This window comes from Lissotriton vulgaris, chromosome 7 (assembly GCF_964263255.1).
Source record: "Lissotriton vulgaris chromosome 7, aLisVul1.2, whole genome shotgun sequence".
In the NCBI taxonomy this organism is placed as follows: Eukaryota; Metazoa; Chordata; class Amphibia; order Caudata; family Salamandridae; genus Lissotriton; species Lissotriton vulgaris.
Window position 1 is genome coordinate 404,253,193 of NC_141695.1, and position 26,020 is coordinate 404,279,212.

Here is a 26,020-nt window from a genome sequence, read left to right on the forward strand (position 1 = left end):
CGCATAAGGCACGGTCACAGATGTGTAAGTTATTGCTTTCCTCCAGCACGTCAGGGCTGTGCGCAATAGAGGATGGCACTCCCGGGGGATCTTAGTCGTAGGCAATAATAGGGAATGCAACTCACTGCGTGCTAGTCGGTCTGTCGTGAAATCAATCTCGTTAAAATTCCTACCCGCCACCCATCGCGAAAACCACTGGAGCTGACTGGCGTAGTAATAACCGCGCAAGTCCGGTACTCAAAGACCCCCCAATCTGGTGCTCAGTTGAAGTTTCCAGAGATTGAGCCGTCTTCGTCCCGACCCCCAGATGAGAGTGATCAGAATCGTATTCAGCGTGTTAAAGATCTGTTGTGGGAGGATAACCGGTAAATTTACAAAATAATATAACATGCGTGGGAGCAGGACCATCTTTGAGATGGCAATTCTGCCCATGACGGACAGGGGTAAGGACGTCCATAACCCTACACTGCTATGGAGACTACATTAGAGCTATGTTCTATATTAAAATATTAAATATTTACTACTTTGACCTATATATTTCTATTAAAAATCTATATGTTTGTCTTTTTTAGTGATATTAGTGTGAAACAATATTTTTTATGTTTGTACTTACCTTTATATGTGTAGGAAAACAATATTTTTGTGATTGTTATTTTTGAACAAGATATTTAATGTATCACGATATTTGAGTTCTCAATATTTCGTCACTGAACCGTAGCAGTATATCCCACCAAGAAGATCATTAGACTTGGGCATTGCCTAGGCATTCGCTAAGTCTGTGTACTAAATGAATGTATATATGTGTGTATGCAGTATTGTATAGCTCAAAGGCAGTGAAATGCTGTACAGAGTCATAGACAAAAACACAGTAATTCAGCGACTGGAGTTGAAGATGGCTCAGAGTGAAGGTGGACTGTTACTGCATCATGATGTAGTGTTCTTTAAAGAGATGTGTCCCCAGCCATGTCCTAGATTGGAGAAGGGTTGGGGCCAGGGCCGGACTAACTACCGGGCAGTTTGGAATGCTACCGAGCTGCTGGCTGATTTTACTGCAGTGGGGGCTGATTTCGTTCATAGAGACCTGCGTGTGCTTCGAAATAATAAACGCAAAACGAATTTCGTTTAGTACACGCAGATCCCCATCAACGAAATATACCCGCAGCTCAGCAGTATTCCAAACTGTCCGGTAGCCAGTCCGGCCCTGGTTGGGGCAGCCACGAAGGGTACTTGGATGCTGGTCCAGCACCCGGATAGTGAGATTTTGTTGCATAACTGGAGAATGTCTGTTTCCTTCTTTTTTCTTTTTGCCCCTCGGCTATCTGATGCTGTCCTGGCTGTAGGTGTGCCAGGAGTCATTGGAGGTTGTGCGTTTGCCACCCATGTAAACCTGGGTGCTGGTTGTGATGGGTCTGTGGATAATGCAACCAGTTTTGAAGGTGTTGCTGGCTGCTAGGGGAGCAGGTGGAGTTCTATCAGGATGATATGTTCATATTTCTTCAGGCATTGATGAGATGTGCTGTGGTGTACAGGGTGTCCTTAGACAGGGACAATATGAAGCCGGACCATGGAGAAGGGTGCCGCCTCCATTCAGAAGTGAGAGTATGAGGGCGTGATCAGCAGTTCTGACAGCTTTCTGGGAGGAATGGTTTCTCTTTCTTTAGTGGTGCTTCACAATGTTTTCCTTGACGGTGAGTTGGGAGCCTCGGGTGAGTCTAAGCAACATGGCATTGGGTGATAGTTGTGGTTCAATTCCATTCATCATCGTGTGTTTGAGTGTGATGTGGACTAGTTGTTGCTAAAGTTGCCACCTAACCGGTTTTATATGGGCATTACCAGTATTTTAAAGTCCCTGAAGGTACAAAAATGAAAAGATTACCCTAAATCCTGTATTTTTTTCCTTTATCAGTACATAATTTAAACAGTAACTGATAGAAGAAAACTCTGTAAATGGGATTTACGGATGGCCTTATGGCCCATATCTGATGATTAAAGGAAACAAAGACAGAAAAGCCATGATAAAAATCAGCACAGCCTATTTTATATAAAGTTCTACTTAATAATCAAATCTGGGCCTTTGAAGAACATTATAATCTGCACAGGTGTCCAGTATTTTTCTCTGGGAAAGATGGCAACCCATTTGGTGCTTATTGATTTTGGAGAATAGTAGCTATTCTGACCCATTAGGTGAACTTTAGGTAAGTCTGGGTGAGGTTCAGGCAGTGTTTGACTCATTGGATGTCTTAAGTGGAGGAGACTTTTCAGGAGAGTTGTGTGTTGTCAGCCTATTGAAGATAGTGGGTAGTATGTATAAGACCGTCTGAGTTATGTATAAATGTTTTGTTATGCCATATTATATTATTGTATTTTATGTTGTTGCTGGTATTTGAATATTATGGCACAGCGTTGTTACTTTGGGTGCCATTTCATGAGGATCTGGGAGTGCATTTATTTGATTGTGAATATTGTTTGTTTGTGTTTGGTTGCATTAGGTTAGTAGAGCATTTGTTCAGTGCTTAGCTTAGAAGTCATTTATGTACATCAGTGAGAAAATAAGAAATCATGAATTGTGGAGGAGGCTTTGATATGCATGAGCTGGTCGTTCGAGGCTTTAGGTGCAAGGTAGAATGAACGAAGATGTCTGGTAGGTTTGTGGAAGTTTATGTGGTTGTTGAGGTACATGGGGCCAATGTTGGGCTTAGTTTATGTGTGTGTGAGGAGTTTGAAGAGTGATCATTTGTGGATTGGGAGACAGTGGAACTCTGAGTTGTGGGGTGATGTGAGTGTGTGGTGAAAGGTTCAGGGTGAGACTGGTCAGTGAGCTTTGTATGGGCTGGGATCTTCTGGTGAGTTGAGTGTTGATTCCAGCACAGAATATGTTGCTGTAGTTCAGCTTGCTGGGGATGAGGGTTTGGGTGATGGGGCTGGGAGTGTTGATAGTGAGCCATTTGAAGATTTTCTTGAGCATCATAAATGTGTGAATGTAGGAGACAAGAGACTGTGCTCACTTAGCCGATCATGATGAGTTAGTTGTCAATTACTATTCTAAGGTTCTTTGCGTGCGTTGCCAGAAAAGGTATGTTCCGGGTTTGGCAGGCCACCAGGTGGAATTCCAGAGTGAGATGTGTTTGCCGAAATGTACTATTTCCGTCTTCTCTTTCGGCAGAGAAATTGGTCTGGGTGTTTTGTGCCTTGTCGGTGAGGGAGAGTATGAACTAGGTGGCATAGGATAAGATGTTGAGTATGTGGGCATGGATGGTGCTGGAGCGTGGGGTCATGTCGAGGTTGCACTGAGTGGGGCTGAGTGAGGATTGGTGCACCTTTCAGGAAGGAGCCAATCCAGAGAAGTGTGGGACCTTGGATGTCAGTTTGGGGCTGTTGTTGGATAGGAATGGGGTGGCAGGTGGGTTTGAAGGCCCCTGAAAAACCCAGTAGGGTGAGGGCTGTGGTGCCACCTTTATCCATGATCATCTTCATGTCGTCAATGGCAGGGATGAGGACGCTCTCTGTATTATGGTTGAGCCTGAATCCAGACTAAGTGGTGTTCCAGTCCTTTGATGAAGACATGATGAGGGGAGTCCAAAGGTGCTCCGGATTGTATGGGCTGCATTGTCTTTGCCATTTCTTCAGTAGTAATGGTGGCCTAGGTGGTCATGGTGGTTAACTGGGTGTTGGTAGATATGAGCATGAGGGCTGCAAGGGTGGAAAGGTTCGGTTGGGCCTCGAAGTTTTCGTAGAAGCTGATGAACTTGTTGTTGAAGAATAGGAACAGCTGGGTGCAGAGGTCATGAGAGGGGGTGTTTCACTGGTGGAGCTTGCTGCCGGCGAACCTTGCCGCCGGAAAGGTTACGTCTGCAGAAGTCTGAGCTCCCGTATCGAGTACTATCCAAAGTGTAGAGCATAATCAGTTGTGACGAGTCTGTGGTACAGTGGCGGTCAGCTCAGGTAAGCACGGTGAGGCAGGCCTGGGCACGGCAGGGGGGAAGCCGACGGACGACGGCATAGGTAATATTTATTTAATTATACCTATTCCGTCGTCCCTCGGCTCCCCCCTTGCCATGCCATGCCCTGCCCACTGCGCTTACCTGAGCCGTCCGCCGCTGCTGTGGTACACTGTAGGTGTACAAGCTCAGGAGCAGAGTATCTTCTCAGGTGTAGGTATGTTAGAGTATGGCCTTTAGTGTTAGCGTATGATCCCTAGTGCAGAACACGCTGTCCAGTGTAATATCCATAGAGTGTGCGCTGCAGTGTATCGTCTGATCACCAGCGTGGGGTATAATTTTCATTTTAAAGTATGAGGTGTAGTGTAGGAGTAATATCTCGGGTGTTCTGTATAACAGTAGCGTACGAGCTGTAGTGTATGTGTATGCTCATCAGTATGCAGTATAACGTCCACTGTAGTGTATGATCAATATACCCATTGTGAGTATGACCCGCAATGCGGCCCCCGGGGGAAGTCAGGTCGCAGACCAGTCTTCCCCCGGGGTTTTTGCACATGTTGGCCCGGAAGTACAGGCTGTTAGGGGGCAAGGGGTAGGTAAGGGGATGGGGACTTGGGTCAGGTTTATAAGGGCCAGGGGAGGAGTTTTGTCCTCTTCCTGAGCCCATCACTGGGGAAGGGTAAAGGCAGTTTTTTAACCACCCACCCACCCTACATGTTTTCGAGGGCACGGGGATGGGTAGGATAGCATGCCAGTTTAGGACGGGTTGTTCAGGTGTGGGGATGGCAGTATTTTGGAGGGGTGGGGAGTCTCGGACGGGCAACGCCACCCCTCGGGGGGGGGGGGGGGGGACAGGTGAATGATGGGGGTTCGGGATGCTAGAGTGTGGTGGCGGGAAGAACAGGAGAGGATATTGAAAGATAAGCGAGGAGGTGAATGGAGAGTTGGACGAGGCAGAGAGTGGAACAGGAAGTGAGCGGCAAGAGTGAAGGGAGTATGGGCGAGGTGAATGAAATGTTATCGGTTTGGGGCTTGAGTTATAATGTATGTTTGGTTAAGGTATTGTGTTTTTACAACCTGTCCTAATAAATGGCCTTTTATGCATAAGAACAGACTCATAGATCAATTTCCTTCTGCCAGTGGTTAGGGGCCAGAGGCTTATGCAGCGGTGGTGCAGCAGATGCAGTGGCCCTGGGGCTCATCTGGGGTCGTTGGCATCCCAATTAGGGATTTATATTTTTACCGAGCAGGTGGCCACCCTGCATGCTTGCATTTGGGCCCAGGGCGCCCTTAGCTCACCACTTTTGGGGGCAGTCGCTGGAAGCTTGCGCGCCCCTCTCGCTCTCGTCTCCCTCTATCTCTCACTCCGGCGCTCCCTCTGTCTGTAGACCCCCCCTCTCCCACTCTAGACGCACAGGGAGCCCCCGGGAGGCCGGCCCGCGCTGCGCGCAGGTGTCTGCCTTGCGCGTCTGTGGAGCGCGCTGCAGTGTGCAGCGCCGTCTTCTGGAGCTAGCCTCGTCTTCCCAGCTCTCTCGTCCTCCGCTCGCCTCTCCGCGCCTCCTTCTCTCTCTCACTCCGGATTCCACCGCTCACTCCTGGGTGGACACCGCAGCCTCGCTTCGCTTTCCCTCACTCCAAAGCCCCTTTTGCTCAGTTCCGCTCGGGGCCTCGGCTGCGCCGTTTCCGGAGGCGGCGATGGCTCAGGTGTGCACGGGCTCCGACGCCGAGACGCCCTTCGTCAAGCCGCTCTTCTGCCGGAAAGGCGCCTTGAGGCAGAAGCTGGTCCACGAGGTGAAGAGCCACAAGTTCACCGCGCGCTTCTTCAAGCAGCCCACCTTCTGCAGCCACTGCACCGACTTTATCTGGTAGGGGCATCCCGGGGCTTCACGTGTGTTGGAATGTGAGGGGGAGGGGTTGTTGTGGGTTCGAGCTCTGATCGTGTACATGACCAGGGTTAGCAGGTGACGCCAAGCCACCGTACAGCAGTTTGCAGCCATAGACAGCCTCAAGGAAATCAGAGCAGTCTGGGGGCTTAAGTCGGTTTAATGGACCATTGGGACTAAAGCACCCCATTACAACGTTCCCCAAAACGGAGTCCCTGGTGATGGCACGGGGTCATCTGGTAACCAGTGTATGGGATGAAGATATAGGGTGTAGGGGAAGCTAGTTGTTTAGGAATGTGGTTGGATTTACTGACAAGCGTGTGCCCGGACAGCCAGTTGGGATGGGTCAGGGACAGTTATGCATCAACATGCCGCTATTGATGGGGAATGCCGGCCCTGTGTTGCTGGGACCTGACATTCCATTAGCACGAGGATGCCATACCCTGGGCAACATTCCCGCCTTCTGTGCCAGCGGGGTCCCTCCGACAGGGGCATCCCGAAAGTGCTGCCTCGGGTGCTGCGCGGCATCCCTCCTCTGCTACAGCATCACTGCCTCGCGCTCACCAATGCACACTGACGGCCGACATGATCACTCGGGAAACCTAAACATATCGGCGGGTTACCTCAGCAACAGCTTGCAGCGCATCGTGGCATTCCATCGCCAGGGTCTCCGCGCGGCTCCGCCACTGCCCCTCATGCGCGGCTCGCAGAGTCCACTCTTATTAAAGAACTTCAGCACAGCTCTGCCAGTGCGGTTCAAGCGTGGCTTACCCTATCGTTTGCTTATTTGTGCATGGAAACTCCACAAAGCTCCAACAGTGCGCCTCAATCCTGATTTGAGGAGCCCCGAGCACTCTGGGTGTTCCGCACGCCTCTGCAGACTTACCTCAACCCAGATTGGAAGCAACGCTCGCTATTCCGTAGCTGCTCTTTTAAACCTGACCCGAAACACCCAAAAGAGCTCCGCCGAAGTGCCTCATTCCTGAGTTACATCAACTCATGCTGTTTCATAATTAACAGCCACACACAGCGCTCAGCCTGTCTTGGCAACGTGAAAACCCGCGGAATCTCGGTACTGACGCCGCCGACAGCTCCGCCAATGCACCTCAGAATGGAGCTCGGTTCTAATATTGTATTGAATACAGCCGGACCCTATGTTGTGCCTATATTTGTTCTTTAAAATCTTTAAAATACCTGAGACCCAACCCCCACCCAGCTCCCACTGTTATTTTCTTGTGTAAAACAGCACTCGAATTTGAAAGTTGTGAAAAGAGGCCAGAGCTGTGGTCTCCCATGGAAACAATTAATTGTTGTTCTTTCCTTTTGTTGCAATCAGTAGCAGAAAACATTTTGTGACGAGCTGGCGGGATTGGAGGGAGAAAGGAGAGGGGAGGGGGTGGGTGGGCTTGAAGGAACGAGGCAACTGTTGTTTTTTCCTTGTGTACCACAAACATAGCTACAAACCAACAGGGCTCCTTTGGTGCATGCGGGAGGTGGCAGCACTCTTGTGACCCCATCTCCGTTATAAATAATCCCTTTTATAAGGGCTGCTGGGCCTTTTGTTAAGGCTGTTCCTTGGAGGGGAGTTGTATGTTCATGTTAGTTCTGGTTGGAGGGTGGTGGGTGGTGGGGCTCTCCTTGAATCTTGAGAGAAGCTCCAATACCTGACGTCTTGGTGAAACGCTGCGCCTATTGATCATGGTTGCCAGTACATGTCCCAGTATAGGGACCATTCAAGGAGATGACTGGGGTGTGTCTTTATGGGGGTGACCATAACTGGTTAGAGTTTCATGTTATTATCCTTCAAAAGATGCCAACACGTGAAAATATCACGGACGCCGGATGTCATGCATTACCACTGCTCACGTCACAATACTGCGGATGAGAAACGGTCCCTTGGTTGTATGAGCAAACTTGGATCTTAAGGTTTGAGCTCCACAGAAAAGGACTCAATAACAAGCCAGCATTTACGTTATCCTCAACACCCAGAATCCTGAAGACAGCGCAAGCTTTGGTGAGCATCATTGTTCACAAGCCGCCACCTTGAGAGAGTCTTTGGCAACTGATGCGTGGCCAAGGACCTGCTCTCCTATGCGCGGGATGGGTTCTAGATCAGGATGAGCCCAGGATTAGCCTATGGTGTGTACGTGTAGTCTGGCTACAACTAGTGGGTCTTGTTCCACCTGCTTTGGGTACGCTGTCTGGACAGTTAATGAGAATCAGGTGCGACTGAGGAAGGCATCTTACGGGATCCACCAACGAGAAGGAAAGGGAATCTGGAAGCAGTTTCCAGATTTCTATTGATGATTCTTGAGGACTCAAGGTTTGGATGAACCATCAACAACCATCAACAACATGTCTGATACTGTCACCCAAGCTAACATTTATCATTTTTTTCCATGGTACCAACTGAAAGAAAACTTCAGTCTGGAACCATTTCTTATGAAGCAGAGCAGCTAACATCTTTAAAGTCAGTAAATCAAAGTCAGAAAATCAACCTTTACTGAAAATTCTTTTGGCATCAGCCATCATGGCAATCAACCAAGTGCTTACCCTGCCACCTGAGATTTGCCTAGATCGGGGTCTGGCTGCGTTGTGTTGAAGCTGAAAGCTCTTGACAATCCTTGACAATGATCACAAATGCCAAATCAATTTCCAATAAAGAATTCTGTGTGCTCTTCAGAGATGTGTGTGGTTTCATTTCCATAACATACCCAGGAAGATCAAGTTTGGCTGCGTGTGTCAGGTGGACAGAATGTCTTATGCTGGTAGTTTTGGGGTTTAGTTTGCCAACACATTGTTGAGGAATGTCCTTGCTTGTGTGAGTTAGGAAGGTATCTGATTGCTTTTAGTACCTGGCTGTTATGCACCACCTTGTTTTCCCTGTGTGATGTCATTGGTTTAGAAAACCGCCTGAATGTATAAATAAAGCATTTCTGCGAACTGGAACGCCACCAATGAACTACCAAGCTGATGGTGATGCCTGAAGTGAGGCTTCCCGAGGTTTTTTTAGAGTGTGAGCAATAGACTTACATTATGCTTCTTTGTTATATTATTAGCATTTGTATAGCACCCACACGCTGTATGTCGATATTTCGACTACAAAAGGATTATGCTACCAAAATATCGAGAACATATGTGCGTATAGGCAAGTATAGATTTATTAACCTAAGCTGCACTCACATTTATATATTATGAAGCAACATGAAGTAAGTGCTGTAGGTATCTATATATAGTCACCTTGTCGGTATTTTGGTCCTGGGTATTTTGAGCATGATATTCTGACGGCGTGGTATTCTGGAGTCGATATTAGTGTGCACAATACCGAATAGGCATGTTAAACTGTGGTATACCCTTATAGCTCCAACTGTTTACTTCTATGCTGCATTGTGCAATATTGTGGTATGTTATAACATTGCTGTATGACGCTACATTTTGTTTTATGTTCTTATGCTATGCTGTGCTACTCTTTATACATGCGCAATCGGATGCCTCATCTTATACATAGCACTAAAATTCCAAATAAACAAGCAGTCGCTGGCACCCTCCCAATTACCATGCGGACCTTTGTTTCCTTCCATAAATACTTCAACACTGGCCCTTCTTTTGAAAGTGTATGTGCCCTCCCCTGGCTTCGGCGTAGCCCGAGGTCTCGGGTCCGTCTGCACACGGGGACACCCCATCTGCCATTGGCGTACTCTAGCAGCCTCCTTGTATCTTCTGTACCTGCCCCAATCCACCTATCTGTATCCACTTCCGGCTTGTACCGGCTTCAGGTCACAGAGTCAGGCTTCCCCTCGTGATTCATCGAGTGGATGGAGGCAGACCCAACTCCCCTCCCCTCTTGTACCTCCTCATTCCTGCCCCCGCACCCCTCGTGTATCCACTCCAGGCTTGCAACTTCCCCTACCTATCCCCCAGCTACCTCTTTTTCTCCTCTCCTGCATACCTGCCAACGTGAAGAGCAATCTAACAGGGGAGGGGTGGGCGGGGCCTCGTGCCTAGAAGTACCTAGGAGGCACCTTTGAACCCCACGCTGCCCCTACGCGCCCTCCTTCCACCACAAAAAAGCTTACGGAGGCTAATGCCGATGTCCTGGGTGTTTTCACACCCCTTAATGGACGTCGTCGGCAGTTCAAAGCATTTCCATAACGAGCTGGAAAAGTGGTTTGCAGCTTGTTTTCGCTGCCACTGTGTAATAGCGACTCGCCACGGGGTGACCGTGTGTGAGAGGAGCCTATATCGTGTGTCACACAGTGGCACCGTGTGAGTTGGCAGCCAGGTATGCTCCTGGCTTGCATCTTCTCGCACGTATCCTCCACCCATCTATCTTCCTCCACTCCTGGCTCGCGTGCCGCCCGGCGCGCGCCTCCTTGTCCCCTGGGGACTCCCCGTAGCCGGTCCAGCGGGTACTCCCGCGCTCCACCGCCGTAACTTTTGCTTTAAGTGCACCGCCAGCAGTTTGTGACTGCGCTATTTCTGGCTCGCTCCCCCAGTAGGGGAGAGATTGGAGGGAGGATTGCTGGATCTGACACTGTGTAAACCACTTAACACAATCCCCGGCAAACAAGCGGCAATGGGTTTTTAATTACAACGTCGAGTCGGGCCTCTCTTTGGGGCATCTTTCAGACGTGTTATTTTAAAGTAGTGTGAGCCCCCACGCTGCGTACCCTGCCCCTTGCCAGGGGAAATGTCGTCGTGGGGTGGACTGAGAGCAACCCACCGCCTTTCCTGGCCAGACGTATGAAATATTAAATTATTAATAATGCAAACATTTCCAGACAAATCCCTAGATAAGGGCGGGCCTATTAACGAAGAAAGACAACTCTACGGATAAATGCACCTGCAGCAGAGATCTCTGTGGAATATGCATGCCACAGTTTTGAAACCTATATACAAATATTTCAGTGATTTGTGCAAGATTTTAACATTTCACTAGTCAGAGACTAGAAACAGGGACAGATGTAGGTAAATTCAATTTAGCGAGTCCTTAATAGCGATTTTTACCGAATCACTATTAAGTACTCACTAAATTGAATGTAGGTAGGAATCGCAAAAATATCTTTGCAATTACTTATTTTGGGAGTAGGATTAATCTTACCTACATTGCTCAAAGCCAAATTGCGATCGCAAAGGCTGAAATTCCGCACATTTCGGCGTTTACGATCGCTATTTGGCTTCCTATTTGGCCCACAGTTCGGTAAACTCGCAAAGATCTCTGTGTATCCTCGGGGCGACTGGTTCAGACCACGACATGGCACCTAACAGGCACATGCCTCAATATGGCTTTTTGCGATTCCTTAATTGTGAAAAATAAGGAATCGCAATTAAGGAATCGTAAAATGCAATGCATCAAGAAATCGCTGAAAAAATGGGATTTCTTAATTTTCCTTAATTGCGACTCGCAATTAAGGAATACCTCCCCATTCATTCCTATGGGCCTAGAGGCCCATAGGAATGAATGGGACAACATTCTCAATTTGCGATTAGCAATTAGCGAATCGCAAATTCAGAATGCGATTTCAAGGGTGCAGGAGTGTCCAAAGGACACCCTGTTGCACCCCTGAAATCTATCTGTGCACATATGTTGTGCACACACATGCCCTAAGGGCTTGTGTGTGCACAACATGAAACTTTGAAAAATGCACAAAAGTGCATTTTTCAAAGTTTTCGCAAATTACCATGAGGTTCAACCTCATGGTAATTTGCTCCCCCTAATTGCGAAATCACAATTTTTGTAAGTTTCATGCATTGCATTTAAGGAATCGCAAAATGCGATTCCTTAAATGCAATCGCAATTTGAGAATTCGTAAATATTTGCGAATTCTCAAATTGCGAGACCTTCACCCTTCATGCATTCCAAAGGCAGATTTTGCAATCGCAAACGGCCAATTTTTGCGATTCGCACCGTTTGCGATCGCAAAATCCTTTGATGCATGTGCCTGTAAGACTTTAAATCTTCAATCAGTCAATATTATCACCTGTTTTTTAATCTTCGAAAATTGAATTTGCGGTACGTGCTTTATCAATTGTGTTAAAAGCACAAGTAACTTTACAAGGTGTCTTCTGTTTTTAGGTCTGTCTTAGACAGAGCTTTAGCAGCCTCATGTATTTGAAAAAGTCTTAAATAAAAATTCTTATATGCATAAACGCAAGGGGTTTTCATAAACCCTCTCGATTCGGGTGGCCAGGTTTTGAGAAGAAAACACAGGAACAGACCAGGCATAAAAGTTGGAGGCAAGTGTTCAGTCTCACTTCTATATCTGGCATGTTTGTTTTTTTGCATACCCTGTGAATGTGAGTGACTCAATGGCGACTCCTCCATTAGGGCGGGGAGCGCCGCCCCACTGCTTTCTCGTAGTGCAAGAAGCAGAAAATGAAATGATATTTTAAATACCACTTTATTTTCGGCTTCTCATGCTGCAACATCCAACAGTGCGCTGCCATCGTGCAGAGCACCAGGAAGAAAAGTGTTATTGAACACAGCACCACACAGGTGCTGTGGCTTGCCTGACTCCGTGTGAGGCGGCCGCTCCACCCTCCCTCCAGAAACCATAGCGCTGATTGTGGTATTGTAGCGCTGCTCATTTGGCAATATTGTCTCTGCAATTATTAATTCTGCACACGCTCTGGCCGCGTAGCGCTTTGCCCCGCTTTAGTAGAAATAACCACGTGAATTGTGTTTGTTGATTGTGCACTCATTGAATCTGCACTCGCTCTGGTCGCGTAGCGCTTAGCTCTGCCCTGCTTTAGTAGAAATAACCACGTGAATTGTGTTTGTTGATTGTGCACTCATTGAATCTGCACACGCTCTGGTCGCGTAGCGCTTAGCTCTGCCCTGCTTTAGTAGAAATAACCACGTGAATTGTGTTTGTTGATTGTGCACTCATTGAATCTGCACACGCTCTGGTCGCATAGCGCTCAGCTTTGCCCTGCTTTCAGTGAGATTGGTACGTGAATTGTGTTGATTACACATTGGTGAGCCTGATTGGCATTTTGCATCTGGGAAAGCTGCGCACTGCTTTCACTTATCCGAGACTGCTATTGTGCCCCTGCTCCAGCGCCAGCTCGCATCTCCCGGTCCTGTTGGTGTTTATCTCCCCCTCCATTTTGTTGTGCCTGCAGCCCGCCCCTCCCCCTTCGATCCCGCCTCCCAGATCCCCCTCCCACGCTCCGCCCCTACCACTCTCCATTAAATGCCTGATGTCCCCACGCGCAGCGTCCACGCGCTACGGACACGCCGAAGGTGCGCCAAAGGTAAGCCCGTCTACGCCCGTCCGCGCAGAGACCGCGCCCAGCGCCAGACCCCCTGCCCCTCGCGCTGCCCAGCCCCCCCGCATTACCTACGATGCCGCCACCCTCCTAGCCCTTAACCCCGGTCGCGTCCCCAACTGCGTCCAAGCCGCCCCTGGACGCACCCATGGATCGTTCTCCTGCTTCTCCTGCAAATTTAGCGGCACCGACAACATCTCCGCTACGACCACAACACAGATTCCCGACCCCAACCACCTACAATGCATCCTACTCAACACCCGTTCGGTCCACAGGCACGCCATTGACCTTTGGAACCTACTAGACACCATCTCTCCTGATGTCGCCTTCCTACCGGAAACATGGATGAACGCTTCCTCCGCCCCTGACATCGCCATCGCTATCCCTGATGACTATAAGATCACACGCAAGGACCGCACCGACCATACAGGAGGTGGAATCGCTATCGTCCATAAGAAAACAATCCGCATCTCAACCAGCTCTGATGCCAACCTCGCCAACTCCGAACACCTTCACTTCCAGATCCACATCAACCCCAAGACCACACTCAGAGGCACCCTCCTCTACAGACCACCAGGACCACGCGCAAAATTCAGTGAAGACATCACGGACTTCATCACCCCACACGCGCTCCCCTCCAAAGACTACATCCTTCTGGGAGACCTCAACTTCCACCTTGAAAAGACCAACGACCGCAACACCGCCACCCTCTTAGACAACCTCGCCAACCTCGGCCTTAAACAACTGGTCACTTCCCCCACCCACATCGCAGGTCACACTCTCGACCCCATCTTCACCTCCAGCAACCATGTCTCCTTCAGCCACACTACGGATCTCCTCTGGACTGACCACAGCTGCGTTCACTTCACCTACAACAAGCCGAAACCCACCATCCACCTCCAACCAACTCTACAAAGAAACTGGAACAAAATCACCACAGAACAGATCTCCACATCGCTCCTTCAAACCTCCCCAGCCCTCTCTTCTAACGCCAACGAAGCCGCCTCCAACCTCACCCTTTGGTTATCCAACACCGCCGACATCTTAGCACCACTGAAAAAACGTCAACACAAACTTGGCATCAAGAAGGCCTCATGGTTCAACGACGACCTCAAGAAGTCCAAGAAACTGTGCCGCTCCCTTGAAAAGGCCTGGAAAAAAGGCCCATCCATCAGCAACAAGGACGCCTTCAAAAGCGCCATCCGTACTCACCACCAACTGATCCGAAAAGCCAAGAAAACAGCATTCAAGGATCGACTTGACAACAACGCCCACAACAGCAAGGAACTTTTCAACATCGTCAAGGAATTTTCCAACCCCTCGGCCAACTCCAACGACATCACCCCCTCTCAAACCCTCTGCGACTCCCTAGCCTCTTTTTTCCACAACAAGATTGCTGACATCCACAACAGCTTTGACAACCAACCCGGAAGCCAACCCACCCTACCATCAGCTGACCATCTTCCCCCCGTTAACACCCTTAACGCCTGGAACCCAATCTCCACTGAGGACACCATCCGCCTGATGAATTCCATCCACTCTGGATCCCCCACAGACCCATGCCCTCACCACATCTTCAACAAAGCAGACTCCGTCATAGCTCCGCACCTCCGAGACGTCATCAACTGCTCCTTCAACTCCGCTACCTTCCCAGAAGACTGGAAACACGCTGAACTTACCGCCCTTCTGAAAAAACCAACAGCAGACCCCACCGAACTCAAAAACTACCGCCCCATCTCGCTTCTTCCATTCCCGGCCAAAGTCATCGAGAAAGCCGTCAACAACCAGCTCGCCACCTTCCTCGAAGCCAACAAATCACTCGACCCCACACAATCTGGCTTCCGAGCAAAACACAGCACTGAGACCGCCCTCATCGCAGCAACAGACGACATTCGAACTCTACTGGACAATGGAGACACAGTCGCCCTCATCCTCCTCGACCTCTCTGCAGCCTTCGACACAGTCTGCCACAGCACCCTTTTACAACGCCTCAGAAACACCGGAATCCAAGGAAAGGCACTGGAATGGATCACCTCGTTCCTCACCGGAAGAACCCAGAGAGTCCGCCTCCCACCATTCAAGTCCGAGGCCTCTGAAATCATCTGCGGCGTACCACAAGGATCCTCACTCAGTCCCACCCTCTTCAACGTATACATGAGCCCCCTCGCGGCCATCGCCCGCCAACACAACCTCAACATCATCTCTTACGCGGATGACACTCAACTGATCCTATCTCTCACCAAGGACCCCAGCACCGCCAAAACTAACCTACACGAGGGAATGAAAGAAGTCGCCGAATGGATGAAACAAAGCCGTCTGAAACTGAACTCAGACAAAACAGAAGTCCTCATCTTAGGTAAATCCCCCTCTGCATGGGACGACTCTTGGTGGCCGGAAGCCCTCGGAAAAGCACCCATCCCGACAGACCACGCACGGAACCTAGGCGTCATCCTGGATTCTTCACTCTCAATGAACAGACAAGTCAGCGCCGTATCCTCTTCCTGCTTTAACATTCTCCGCATGCTCAGAAAAACATTTCGCTGGATCCCCTCCGAAACAAGGAAAACAGTCACCCACGCTCTGGTCACGAGCCGACTGGACTACGGAAACACCCTCTACGCAGGTACTACCGCAAAACTCCAGAAGAAACTACAACGAATCCAAAACGCCTCAGCCAGGCTCATATTAGACATCCCACGCAACGAACACATCTCCGGTCACCTTAAAGACCTCCACTGGCTACCCGTCAATAAGAGGATTACTTTCCGACTGCTTACCCACGCACACAAATCACTCTACGACATCGGACCAGAGTGCCTCAACTCTCGACTGTCCTTTTATACCCCCTCCCGCCAACTTCGCTCTTCCAGCCAAGCCTTCGCCACTGTACCTCGCATCAACAAGACCTCCATGGGAGGCAGATCCTTCTCATACCTGGCTGCCAAAACATGGAACTCACTCCCAGCTTACCTTCGCCTCACCCAGAATCACCTCGCGTTCAGAAAGCAGCTTAAAACGTGGATATTTGACAAATAATCCTCCTCCCCTTCCTAAGCGCCTTGAAACCCTCTGGGTATGTAGTGCGCTATATAAATGTTATGACTTGACTTGACTTGACAGGGATAAGGGTATCGCTACGGCTGTAGCAAACTCAATGAAGAGCCTGTCGGCCTGCTTACATCCATAAGTGCCATCCTTGCCTCTCTCTGAGAACCCGGCTGGGTCGTCACGTGAGTCCTGCCCTTCACTTCTCACTTTGGCACACCATATTCACTAGGGCTGCGCTTATCAACATCCAGCTGTCCCTATACCGTTAGTCCTGAGGAGACCCCCCATTGATAGAAGGGTCGAAACGCCGTCGACAAGCACAAAGAACGGACCATTACCCACCTTGTATCATTGTGTACTTATGCTGTTGAAAAAGTGTATATGAATGGTCGCTTCTTACAACTCCTGGAAACCGCATACAAAGTCATTCACCTTGTATAGTCACTTTTTGGTTCCATTTTTACTTGGGGACACAATGCACAAAGATTTGTACGTTTGACTAAAAGAAGTGTATATATAATTTCATGTTTTTTATAAAATATACTATATTGAGTAAACTGTGTAGATGGTTTCTTGTCTTCTAACATTACTACGTCCTTTTTATTGCCATTGTGCATACTTATTGCTTAAGTCAGTTTCATTTGTCCACAGGAACCACTGTTTCCTTATATATAACGCCGTAATACAGAGCTCTGGCCTGGGACCAGGGTTCGATTCCCGCCTCGGCGAGTCACGGGCACCATGAGAATTGTGAGCCTTGTCTGGTGTGTGTGCACCAAAAAATAAACAGACAGACACGCACACACCCACACACACACACACACACACACACACCCACACACCCACACACACACACACACACAAACACACACACAAGTACACGGACACGCACACGCGCACACACACACACACACCCTCCCCCCCAGTAGATAGTTATAGTTAGGACCATGTTTCCATAGGAAAAGTTTTTTTTTACTTGGCTGTATCTTCGATGTCATTTGACAAATCTTAACAGCATTTTCCCCAAAAAGTGCGCAGCTGATTCGTGTTGCGCATGGAGTTTCCGGGATGGGGGGAGCGAGAAAAAGGGTGAGTTAAAAAAACGGCGTTTCCCATTTTAATTCCTGTAGGAGTTTTTAACACAACTACAGCCCAAAGCATTGGACAGAATTACACTAAATTTGGAAGGAATGTAGATTTTGGTTCGCATAGCATGCTTTCAGTTATCCTGTGTAAATTCACTCAGTAGTTGTTGAGAAATTTAAGGGAAAACAGATAAAGATATCAGTGACCGTGGAAAATTCGCAACAATTTTATGATTAATCGCTACTGCACGTGCCAACATGAATGTGGAATTTGCTCGCCGTAACCTGTGCAGTGCAGAAAGTTGTAGCCACCATTTTACCTCATCACAGCAGTCCCAGAGGCTGAAATGAAAGAAAGTGGCAAGGTTGCAGGTGCCCTGACCCTATGAGAGGAATAGAGGGGTGTTTTAGGGGAACCAGATGAGTATAATATGTCAAAACCAAGATTTTTTTCCACCACTTGCGATATACACAAATTAGCTGTGAGCATCAGTGCAACCCCATATAACGTTGCAACAAATTCACAAATGTGCACATTGTGAGAAATTCACAAATATCAGTGAAATAAATAGGTTTATACACTCACCCTCAGTCTCACTTAGCTCCCATACACCCAGTTACAGATCCACTCTGAGACTTACCCACCCCCTCATTAACTCACTGAGACACTTATGCACCCACCCACTAATCCACTCAAAGACTCATGCACCCACTCACTGGCCAACTCACAGACACACACACAATCACAGATCCACTCACAGACTCATGCACCCACTCACAGATCCACTCAGACATTCATGCACCTACTTGCACACACCCACTGAGTGACTCATGCACCCACTCACAGACCCACTCAGAGACTCATGCAGCCATTCATAGACCTTCTCAGATATTTGCACACCCACTCACAGAACCACTCAGTCAGTCATGCACACACTCACTCTCCAAGCCAAATGCTCATGCACCCACTCACAGTCCCAGTCAGTTACACACCCACTCACAGGCCCAATAAGAAACTCATGCACCACTCACAGACCCATTCAGACACACTCAATCAATCAATCAATCATTACATTTATAGAGCACACTACTCGCCCGTGAGGGTCTCAAGCCACTGAAGGGAGGGGGGAGGGGGGTGTCGCTACTGCTCGAATAGCCAGGTCTTGAAGTGTTTTCTGAAGGTGAGATGGTCCTGGGTCAGTCATAGGTGCGCAGGGAGGGAGTTCCAGGTTTTGGCTGCCAGGTAGGAGAAGGATCTTCCTCCGGTGATGGTTCTGCGAATTCGTGGGACGGTGGTAAGGGCGATGCTGGAGTAGCGGAGCTGGCGGGTGGGGATGTAGAACGAGAGGCGGTTGCTGAGGTATTCGGGGCCCTTGATGTGCAGTGCTTTGTGTGCGTGGGTGAGGAGCCTGAACGTGATCCTCTTGCAGACGGGGAGCCAGTGCAGGTTTCTCAGGTGGGCGGATATGTGGCTGTGGCGGCGGATGTCGAGGATGAGCCGTGCGGAGGCGTTCTGTATGCGTTGAAGTCGTGTCTGAAGTTTGGCTGTGGTCCTGCGTATAGGGTGTTTCAGTAGTCCAGTCGGCTTTTGACGAGGGCCTGGATGACGGTTTTTCTGGTTTCAGTGGGGATCTATCTTAAGATTTTTCGGAGCATGCGCAGGGTGTTGAAGCAAGATGACGAGACAGCGTTGACTTGCTTGGTGATCGTGAGGGAGGAGTCCAGGATGAATCCCAGGTTGCGTGCGTGGTCCGTGGGTGTTGGCTTGGAGCCCAGTGCAGTGGGCCACCAGAAGTCGTCCCAGGCGGATGGGGATTGTCCGAGGATGAGGACCTCCGTTTTGTCTGAGTTCAGCTTCAGGCGACTGAGCTTCATCCATTCTGCAACGTCTTTCATTCCTTTCTGGAGGTTGGTTTTGGCGGTGTCTGGGTCTTTGGTGAGGGACAGTATCAGTTGGGTGTCGTCGGCATAGGAGATGATGTTGATGTTGTGTTTGCGTGCGATGGCGGCGAGGGGGCTCATGTAGATATTGAAGAGGGTAGGGCTGAGCGAGGAGCCTTGGGGTACTCCGCAGATGATATCGGTGGCCGCTGAGTGGAAGGGAGGGAGGCGGACTCTCTGGGTTCTGTCGGAGAGGAACGAGATGATCCAGTCCAGGGCCTTTCCTTGGATCCCAGTGTTGAGGAGGCTGGTTGTCAGGGTGTGGTGGCATATGGTGTCAAAGGCTGCCAAGTGGTCTAGGAGAATGAGGGCGGTTGTTTCTCCGTTGTCCATCAGGGTCCTGATGTCGTCGGTGGCTGCGATGAGGGCGGTCTCGGTGCTGTGGTTGGCTCGAAATCCGGACTGGGACGGGTCGAGCGAGTTGTTTGCTTCAAGGAAAGCAGTCAGCTGTTTATTGACGGTCTTCTCGATGACTTTAGCCGGGAAGGGAAGGAGAGAGATGGGGTGGAAGTTCTTGAGCTCTTTGGGGTCCGCTGTTAGTTTCTTCAGAAGGGCGTTGATTTCTGCATGCTTCCAGTTCTCAGGGAAGGTGGCTGACGCGAGGGAGTTGTTTATGACGTTCCGGAGGTAGGGTGCGTTGATGATGTCGGCTTTGTTGAAGATATGATAGGTGCAATGGTCAGAGGGGGAGCCAGAGTGGATGGTGTTCATGAGGTGGGTGGTGTCTTCCATGCTGATGGGGGTCCAGACACTGAGCGTGGTGGTGGGCGTCAATGCTTCGGAGGCTGGAGGCGGTATCTGGGGTCCGAAGCTGTCATGTATATCTGCGATCTAGCGGTGGAAGAACGTGGCGAGGGAGTTGCAGAGGTCTTGCGATGGTGTGATGTCGTTGTTGTTTGCGCTGGGGTTGGAGAGCTCTTTGACGATGCTGAAGAGTTCCTTGCTGTTGTGGGTATTGTTGTCTAGCCGCTCTTTGAACAATGCCCTTTTGGTGGTGCAGATCAGCTGGTGGTGTTCGCGGGTGGCGTTCTTGAGGGCTGTCAGGTTTTCTGTAGTCCGTTCGTGGCGCCAGGTTGTTTCACACCCACTCACAGACCCACTCAGAGACTCATGCACCCACATGTATCCCCACTCTGAGACTGATGCCTAGTCACAGTCTCAGTGAGAGATTCACACATCCAGTCACAGACACACGCAGACAGTCATGCACCCACTCACTCACCCAGTCAAATGCTCATGCACCCAGTCTGACACTCACACACCCACTCATTCACCTACTAAGAGACTCATGCACCCACTCAGAGACCCACTCAGAGACTCATGCACCCACTCACAGAATGATTCTGAGACTCATGCACCCAATCACAGACTCACTCAGAGACTCATGCACCCACTCACAGATCCACTCAGACAGATATGCACCCACTTGCTCATCCTATCAAATGCTCATGCACCCACCCACAGACCCACCCAGACACTCACATACCCACTCACCTCCTACTGAGAGGCTTCTACATTGACTCACAGACCCTAGTCAGAGACTCATTCGGCCATTTATAGCCATTTATAGCCTCACTCAGACATTTGTGCACCCACTGACAGACCCACTCACACACTCAAATGCTCATGTACTCACTCACAGACCCAGTCAGACAGTCACACACCCACACGTATCCTGTCTCAGAGACTGAGGCCCAGTCACAGACCCACTCAGACAGTCATGCATCCACTCACTCACCCAGGCAAATGCTGATGCACCCACTCAGACACTCATGCACCCACTCACTCACACACTAAGAGGCTTATGCATCCCCTCACTCACTCACCCAGTCAAATGCTCATGCACCCAGTCTGACACTCACACACCCACTCACTCACCCACTAAGAGACTCATGCACCCACTCACAGACCCACTCAGAGATTCATGCACCCATTCATAGACCCACTCAGACATTTACGCACCCCCTCACAGAACCACTCAGTCATGAACCAGCTCCCTCTCCCAGTCAAATGCTCATGAAGTCATCCACAGACCCACTCAGACACTTATGCACCCACTCTCTCTCCCACTTAGAGGCTCATTCACCCTTTCGCAGACTCACTTGGACACTAACGCACCCACTCACACAGTCAATCACCCACTTGTGTCCCTACTCAGAGACTCATGCGCAGTCACAGGCCCACTGAGAGACTTAGGTAAAAATAGGAGAGGTACCCCTTAACTGAAGTCAAGGGAAATGGGGTTCACCAACCCCATTTCCCTTGACTCGCTCCTCGCTCTCGGGCTGAGTGGTCGCTCCCCAGTGTCCCTGGCGACTTTGGGTATCGTTGAGCTGCGCTATTGACCAAAACCGCCTATTAATCATTGCCTGCTGTCTGCCTGATTGCCGCTTTGCTCTGTATGCACTTTCCGATTTGAATTTGTAACTTTTCACTCAGTTTGCGCGTTTGCCACAAGCGCTCTCCTGTGCTCACCCCCACGCTGCCATTTTGTTTGTTGTTGTGTTGTCATCCTCCGTAGCCCGCCCCGCCTCCCAGCTGAGCCGCCCTCGCCCCTCCCGCTCCACCATCCATATATGGCCGCTGCATTAACGCGCAGCGTCCACGCGCAGCGACCGTGCCCAATTCGCGCCGAAGGTGCGCCAAAGGTAAGCCCGTCTACGCCCGTCCGCGCCTGGACCGCGCCCAGCGCCAGACCCCCTGGCCCTCGCATTGCCCACCCCTCCCGCATTACTTACGATGCCACCACCCTCCTAGCCCTTAACCCTGGCCGCTCCCCCAACTGCGTCCAAGCCGCTCCTGGACACACCCATGGACCCTTTTCCTGCTACTCCTGTAAGTTCGACGGCACCAAGAACAACTCCTCATCCACGAACACACAACAGATATCCGCCCCCAACCACCTACAATGCATCCTGCTCAACACCCGCTCGGTCCACAGACACGCCATTGACCTCTGGAATCTACTCGACACCATCTCTCCGGACATCGCCTTCTTAACAGAAACATGGATGAATACCTCTTCAGCCCCAGACATCACCATTGCCATCCCGGAAGACTATAAGATCATTCGCAAGGACCGCACCGGCCACACAGGAGGAGGCATCGCTATCGTCCATAAGAAATCCATCCGCATCTCAACCAGCTCAGACGTCAATCTCGCCAACTCTGAACACCTTCACTTCCAGATTCACATCGACCCCAAGACCACACTCAGAGGCACCCTCCTTTACAGGCCACCAGGACCCCGCGCACAATTTAGTGAAGACATCACGGACTTCATCACTCCACACGCGCTCCCCTCCGAGGACTACATCCTTTTGGGAGACCTCAACTTTCACCTTGAAAAGAACAACGACCGCAACACCACCACCCTTTTGGACAACCTCGCAAACCTCAGACTTAAACAACTTGTCACTACCCCCACCCACATTGCAGGTCACACACTCAACCCTATCTTCACCTCCAGCAAACATGTCTCCTTCAGCCACACCACAGCTCTCCTTTGGACGGACCACAGCTGCGTTCACTTCACCTACAACAAGCCTACATCCAAAAACCACCCGACCCACATTGCAAAGAAACTGGAACAAAATCACCATCGACCAGATCTCCTCATCGCTTCTTCAAAAGCCCCCCGCCCAATCCTCCAACCCCGACCAAGCAGCCACCAACCTCACCCAATGGCTTTCCAACAGCGCCAACATCCTAGCACCACTGAAAAAACGACAAATCAAACTAGGCAGCAAGAAGGCCTCCTGGTTCAACGATGACCTTAAGAAATCCAAGAAACTCTGTCGCTCCCTCGAGAAGGCCTGGAAAAAAGACCCAACCACCAGCACCAAGGACGCCTTCAAAAACGCCACCCGCATACACCACCAACTCATCCGAAATGCCAAGAAAGCAGCCTTCAAGGACCGTCTAGATAACAACGCCCACAACAGCAAGGAATTATTCAACATCGTCAAGGAATTCACCAACCCATCAGTCAACTCCAACGACATCACCCCCTCTCAAGCCCTCTGCGACTCCCTAGCCTCATTCTTCTACAACAAAATTGCAGACATCCACAACAGCTTCGACAACCAACCCGGAGATCAACCCACCCATTCCCCTGCAGGACCCCCTCCCCCCCTGAACATCCTCATTGACTGGAAGCCAATCTCTACTGAGGACACCATCCATCTGATGAACTCTATCCACTCAGGATCCCCCACAGATCCCTGCCCTCACTACATCTTTAACAAAGCAGACTCCATTATTGCACCGCACCTCCGAGACGTCATCAACTGCTCCCTCGACTCCGCAACCTTCCCGGAAAGTTGGAAACATGCCGAACTCAGCGCCCTCCTGAAGAAACCCACAGCTGACCCCACCGAACTCAAAAACTATCGCCCTATCTCACTCCTTCCATTCTCGGCCAAAGTCATTGAGAAAGCTGTCAACAACCAACTCGCCGCATTCCTCGAAACCAACAAATCCCTCGACCCCTCACAATCCGGCTTCCGAGCCAAGCACAGCACCGAAACCGCCCTCATCGCAGCAACAGACGACATTTGGACTCTACTGGACAATGGAGACACAGTCGCCCTCATCCTCCTCGACCTCTCCGCAGCCTTCGACACAGTCTGTCATAGCACCCTTTTACAGCGCCTCAGAAACGTCGGAATCCAAGGAAAAGCACTGGATTGGATCACCTCGTTCCTCACCGGAAGAACCCAGAGAGTCCGCCTTCCAACATTCAAGTCAGAGGCTACTGAAGTCATCTGCGGCGTACCCCAAGGGTCCTCTCTCAGCCCCACCCTCTTCAACGTTTACATGAGCCCCCTCGCGACCATCGCACGTCAACATAACCTCAACATCATCTCCTACGCCGACGACACTCAACTGATCCTATCACTCACCAGAGACCCTAACACAGCCAAAACCAACCTACACGAAGGAATGAAAGAAGTAGCCGAATGGATGAAGCACAGCCGTCTGAAACTGAACTCGGACAAAACAGAAGTCCTCATCTTAGGTACCCCCCCCTCCGCCTGGGACGACTCTTGGTGGCCAGAGGCCCTTGGACAAGCACCCATCCCGACGGACCACGCACGGAACTTGGGCGTCATCCTGGATTCCTCACTCTCGATGAACAGACAAGTCAACGCCGTCTCCTCATCTTGCTTTAACATTCTTCGCATGCTCAAAAAAACATTTCGCTGGATCCCTACCGAAACTAGAAAAACAGTCACCCACGCTCTGGTCACGAGCCGACTGGACTACGGAAACACCCTCTACGCCGGCACCACCGCAAAACTCCAGAAAAAACTACAATGCATCCAGAACGCCTCAGCCAGGCTCATATTAGACATCCCGCGTAAAGAACACATCTCTGGTCACCTGAAAAACCTCCACTGGCTCCCCGTCAATAAGAGAATCACTTTCCGACTCCTAACCCACGCACACAAAGCACTCTACAAAATCGGACCTGAATGCCTCAACACACGACTATCCTTCTACACCCCCTCCCGCCAGCTACGATCCTCCAACCAAGCCCTTGCCACTGTACCTCGCATAAACAAAACCACCATGGGAGGTAGATCCTTTTCCTACCTAGCAGCTAAAACTTGGAACTCACTTCCCACTCACCTTCGCCTTACTCAGAACCACCTAGCATTCAGAAAGCAACTCAAAACATGGATATTCGACAAGTAACTCCCCACCCTTCTTCAAGCGCCTTGAGACCCTCTGGGTATGTAGCGCGCTATACAAATCACTTGACTTGACTTGACTTGACCAACCAATATAAAAGAGCAATTCCCTTGAATAAGGTCATTTACATAAACATCATGAATAAGAAAAAGCAATAACTATAACAACTAAATTAGGAGTATAAAACTGGCAGAATTCATTGTATACAGTAAAATTAATAAAGCAGAGAACATAGTTGGCTGCTTGGCACAGATTAAAAGAGGTTGTAAAAAACAGTAAAATAACAATCCACATTCAATATTGACCAGCAATATTGCTGAAAACAGACAGAAACAACAGTAAGACATACAATTTGTGCAATACAGGGTGTGTGTTCTGTTATTCTTTTAAAACACCGGTGTTATGCACATTGGGATATTATTATGTCAACAACGGTGTTTGAGCCGCGAATCACACTGTACTAGGGCGTCGACGCGTTTCGTTGGTTGGTTGAACTTCTATCCACCTTTATCAAGACAAAGAGTAAATTTCTGTTGTAGTGTACATAGGTTCCTCTGAAGTGTGAAGTGTTGTTGAATCTACCTATTGGGTAAGGTGGCAATGTAATGCCAAACTTTCTCGATGCACAGCACTTTATTTTCAAACGCGCTGTGTCTCACCAGAGGCGCCTAAGTCTTGCCCCAGTGACGTGAGTATTAGTTCCCTCTACGTCTACTGCCGACTGCATGCTTCTCTGGTCGTTTTCTTTCCAATAGGTAGATTCAACAACAAAACTAGAATACAAGCCAATTCAAAAGGGGCGGAAGGAACCATATGCGACCCGCTCTGCTATAAATTTCCAACATATTAAGGACAAGGGACACTAACAAAGACATAGCTCGAAAATTCTCTACGAGTATCTACGGTCTGAGTAACAACGCCTCTCTAGAGCACGACCGTATTACCACTGTACATCGGTCCTTCACACTTCAGAGGAACCTATGTACACTACGACAGAAATTTACTCATTGTCTTGATAAAGGTGGATAGAAGTTCAACAAACCACCGAAACGCGTCGACGCCCTAGTACAGTGTGATTCGCGGCTCAAACACCGTTGTTGACATAATAATATCCCAATGTGCATAACACCCGTGTTTTAAAAGAATAACAGAACAC

The 26,020-nt window shown here is 49.7% G+C and overlaps 1 protein-coding gene across 1 annotated transcript in view; it reads left to right on the forward strand.

The window, feature by feature from the left end:
- The first annotated feature begins 5,519 nt into the window (after positions 1-5,519).
- PRKCG (protein kinase C gamma) overlaps positions 5,520-26,020 on the forward strand; it is a 1,238,195-nt gene continuing 1,217,694 nt past the window's right edge. Inside the window, exon 1 of the mRNA XM_086928695.1 lies at positions 5,520-5,803. Coding sequence (XP_086784821.1) covers positions 5,634-5,803 — 170 coding nt within the window. The 5' untranslated portion in view covers positions 5,520-5,633. The remainder of the gene's footprint in view (positions 5,804-26,020) is intronic.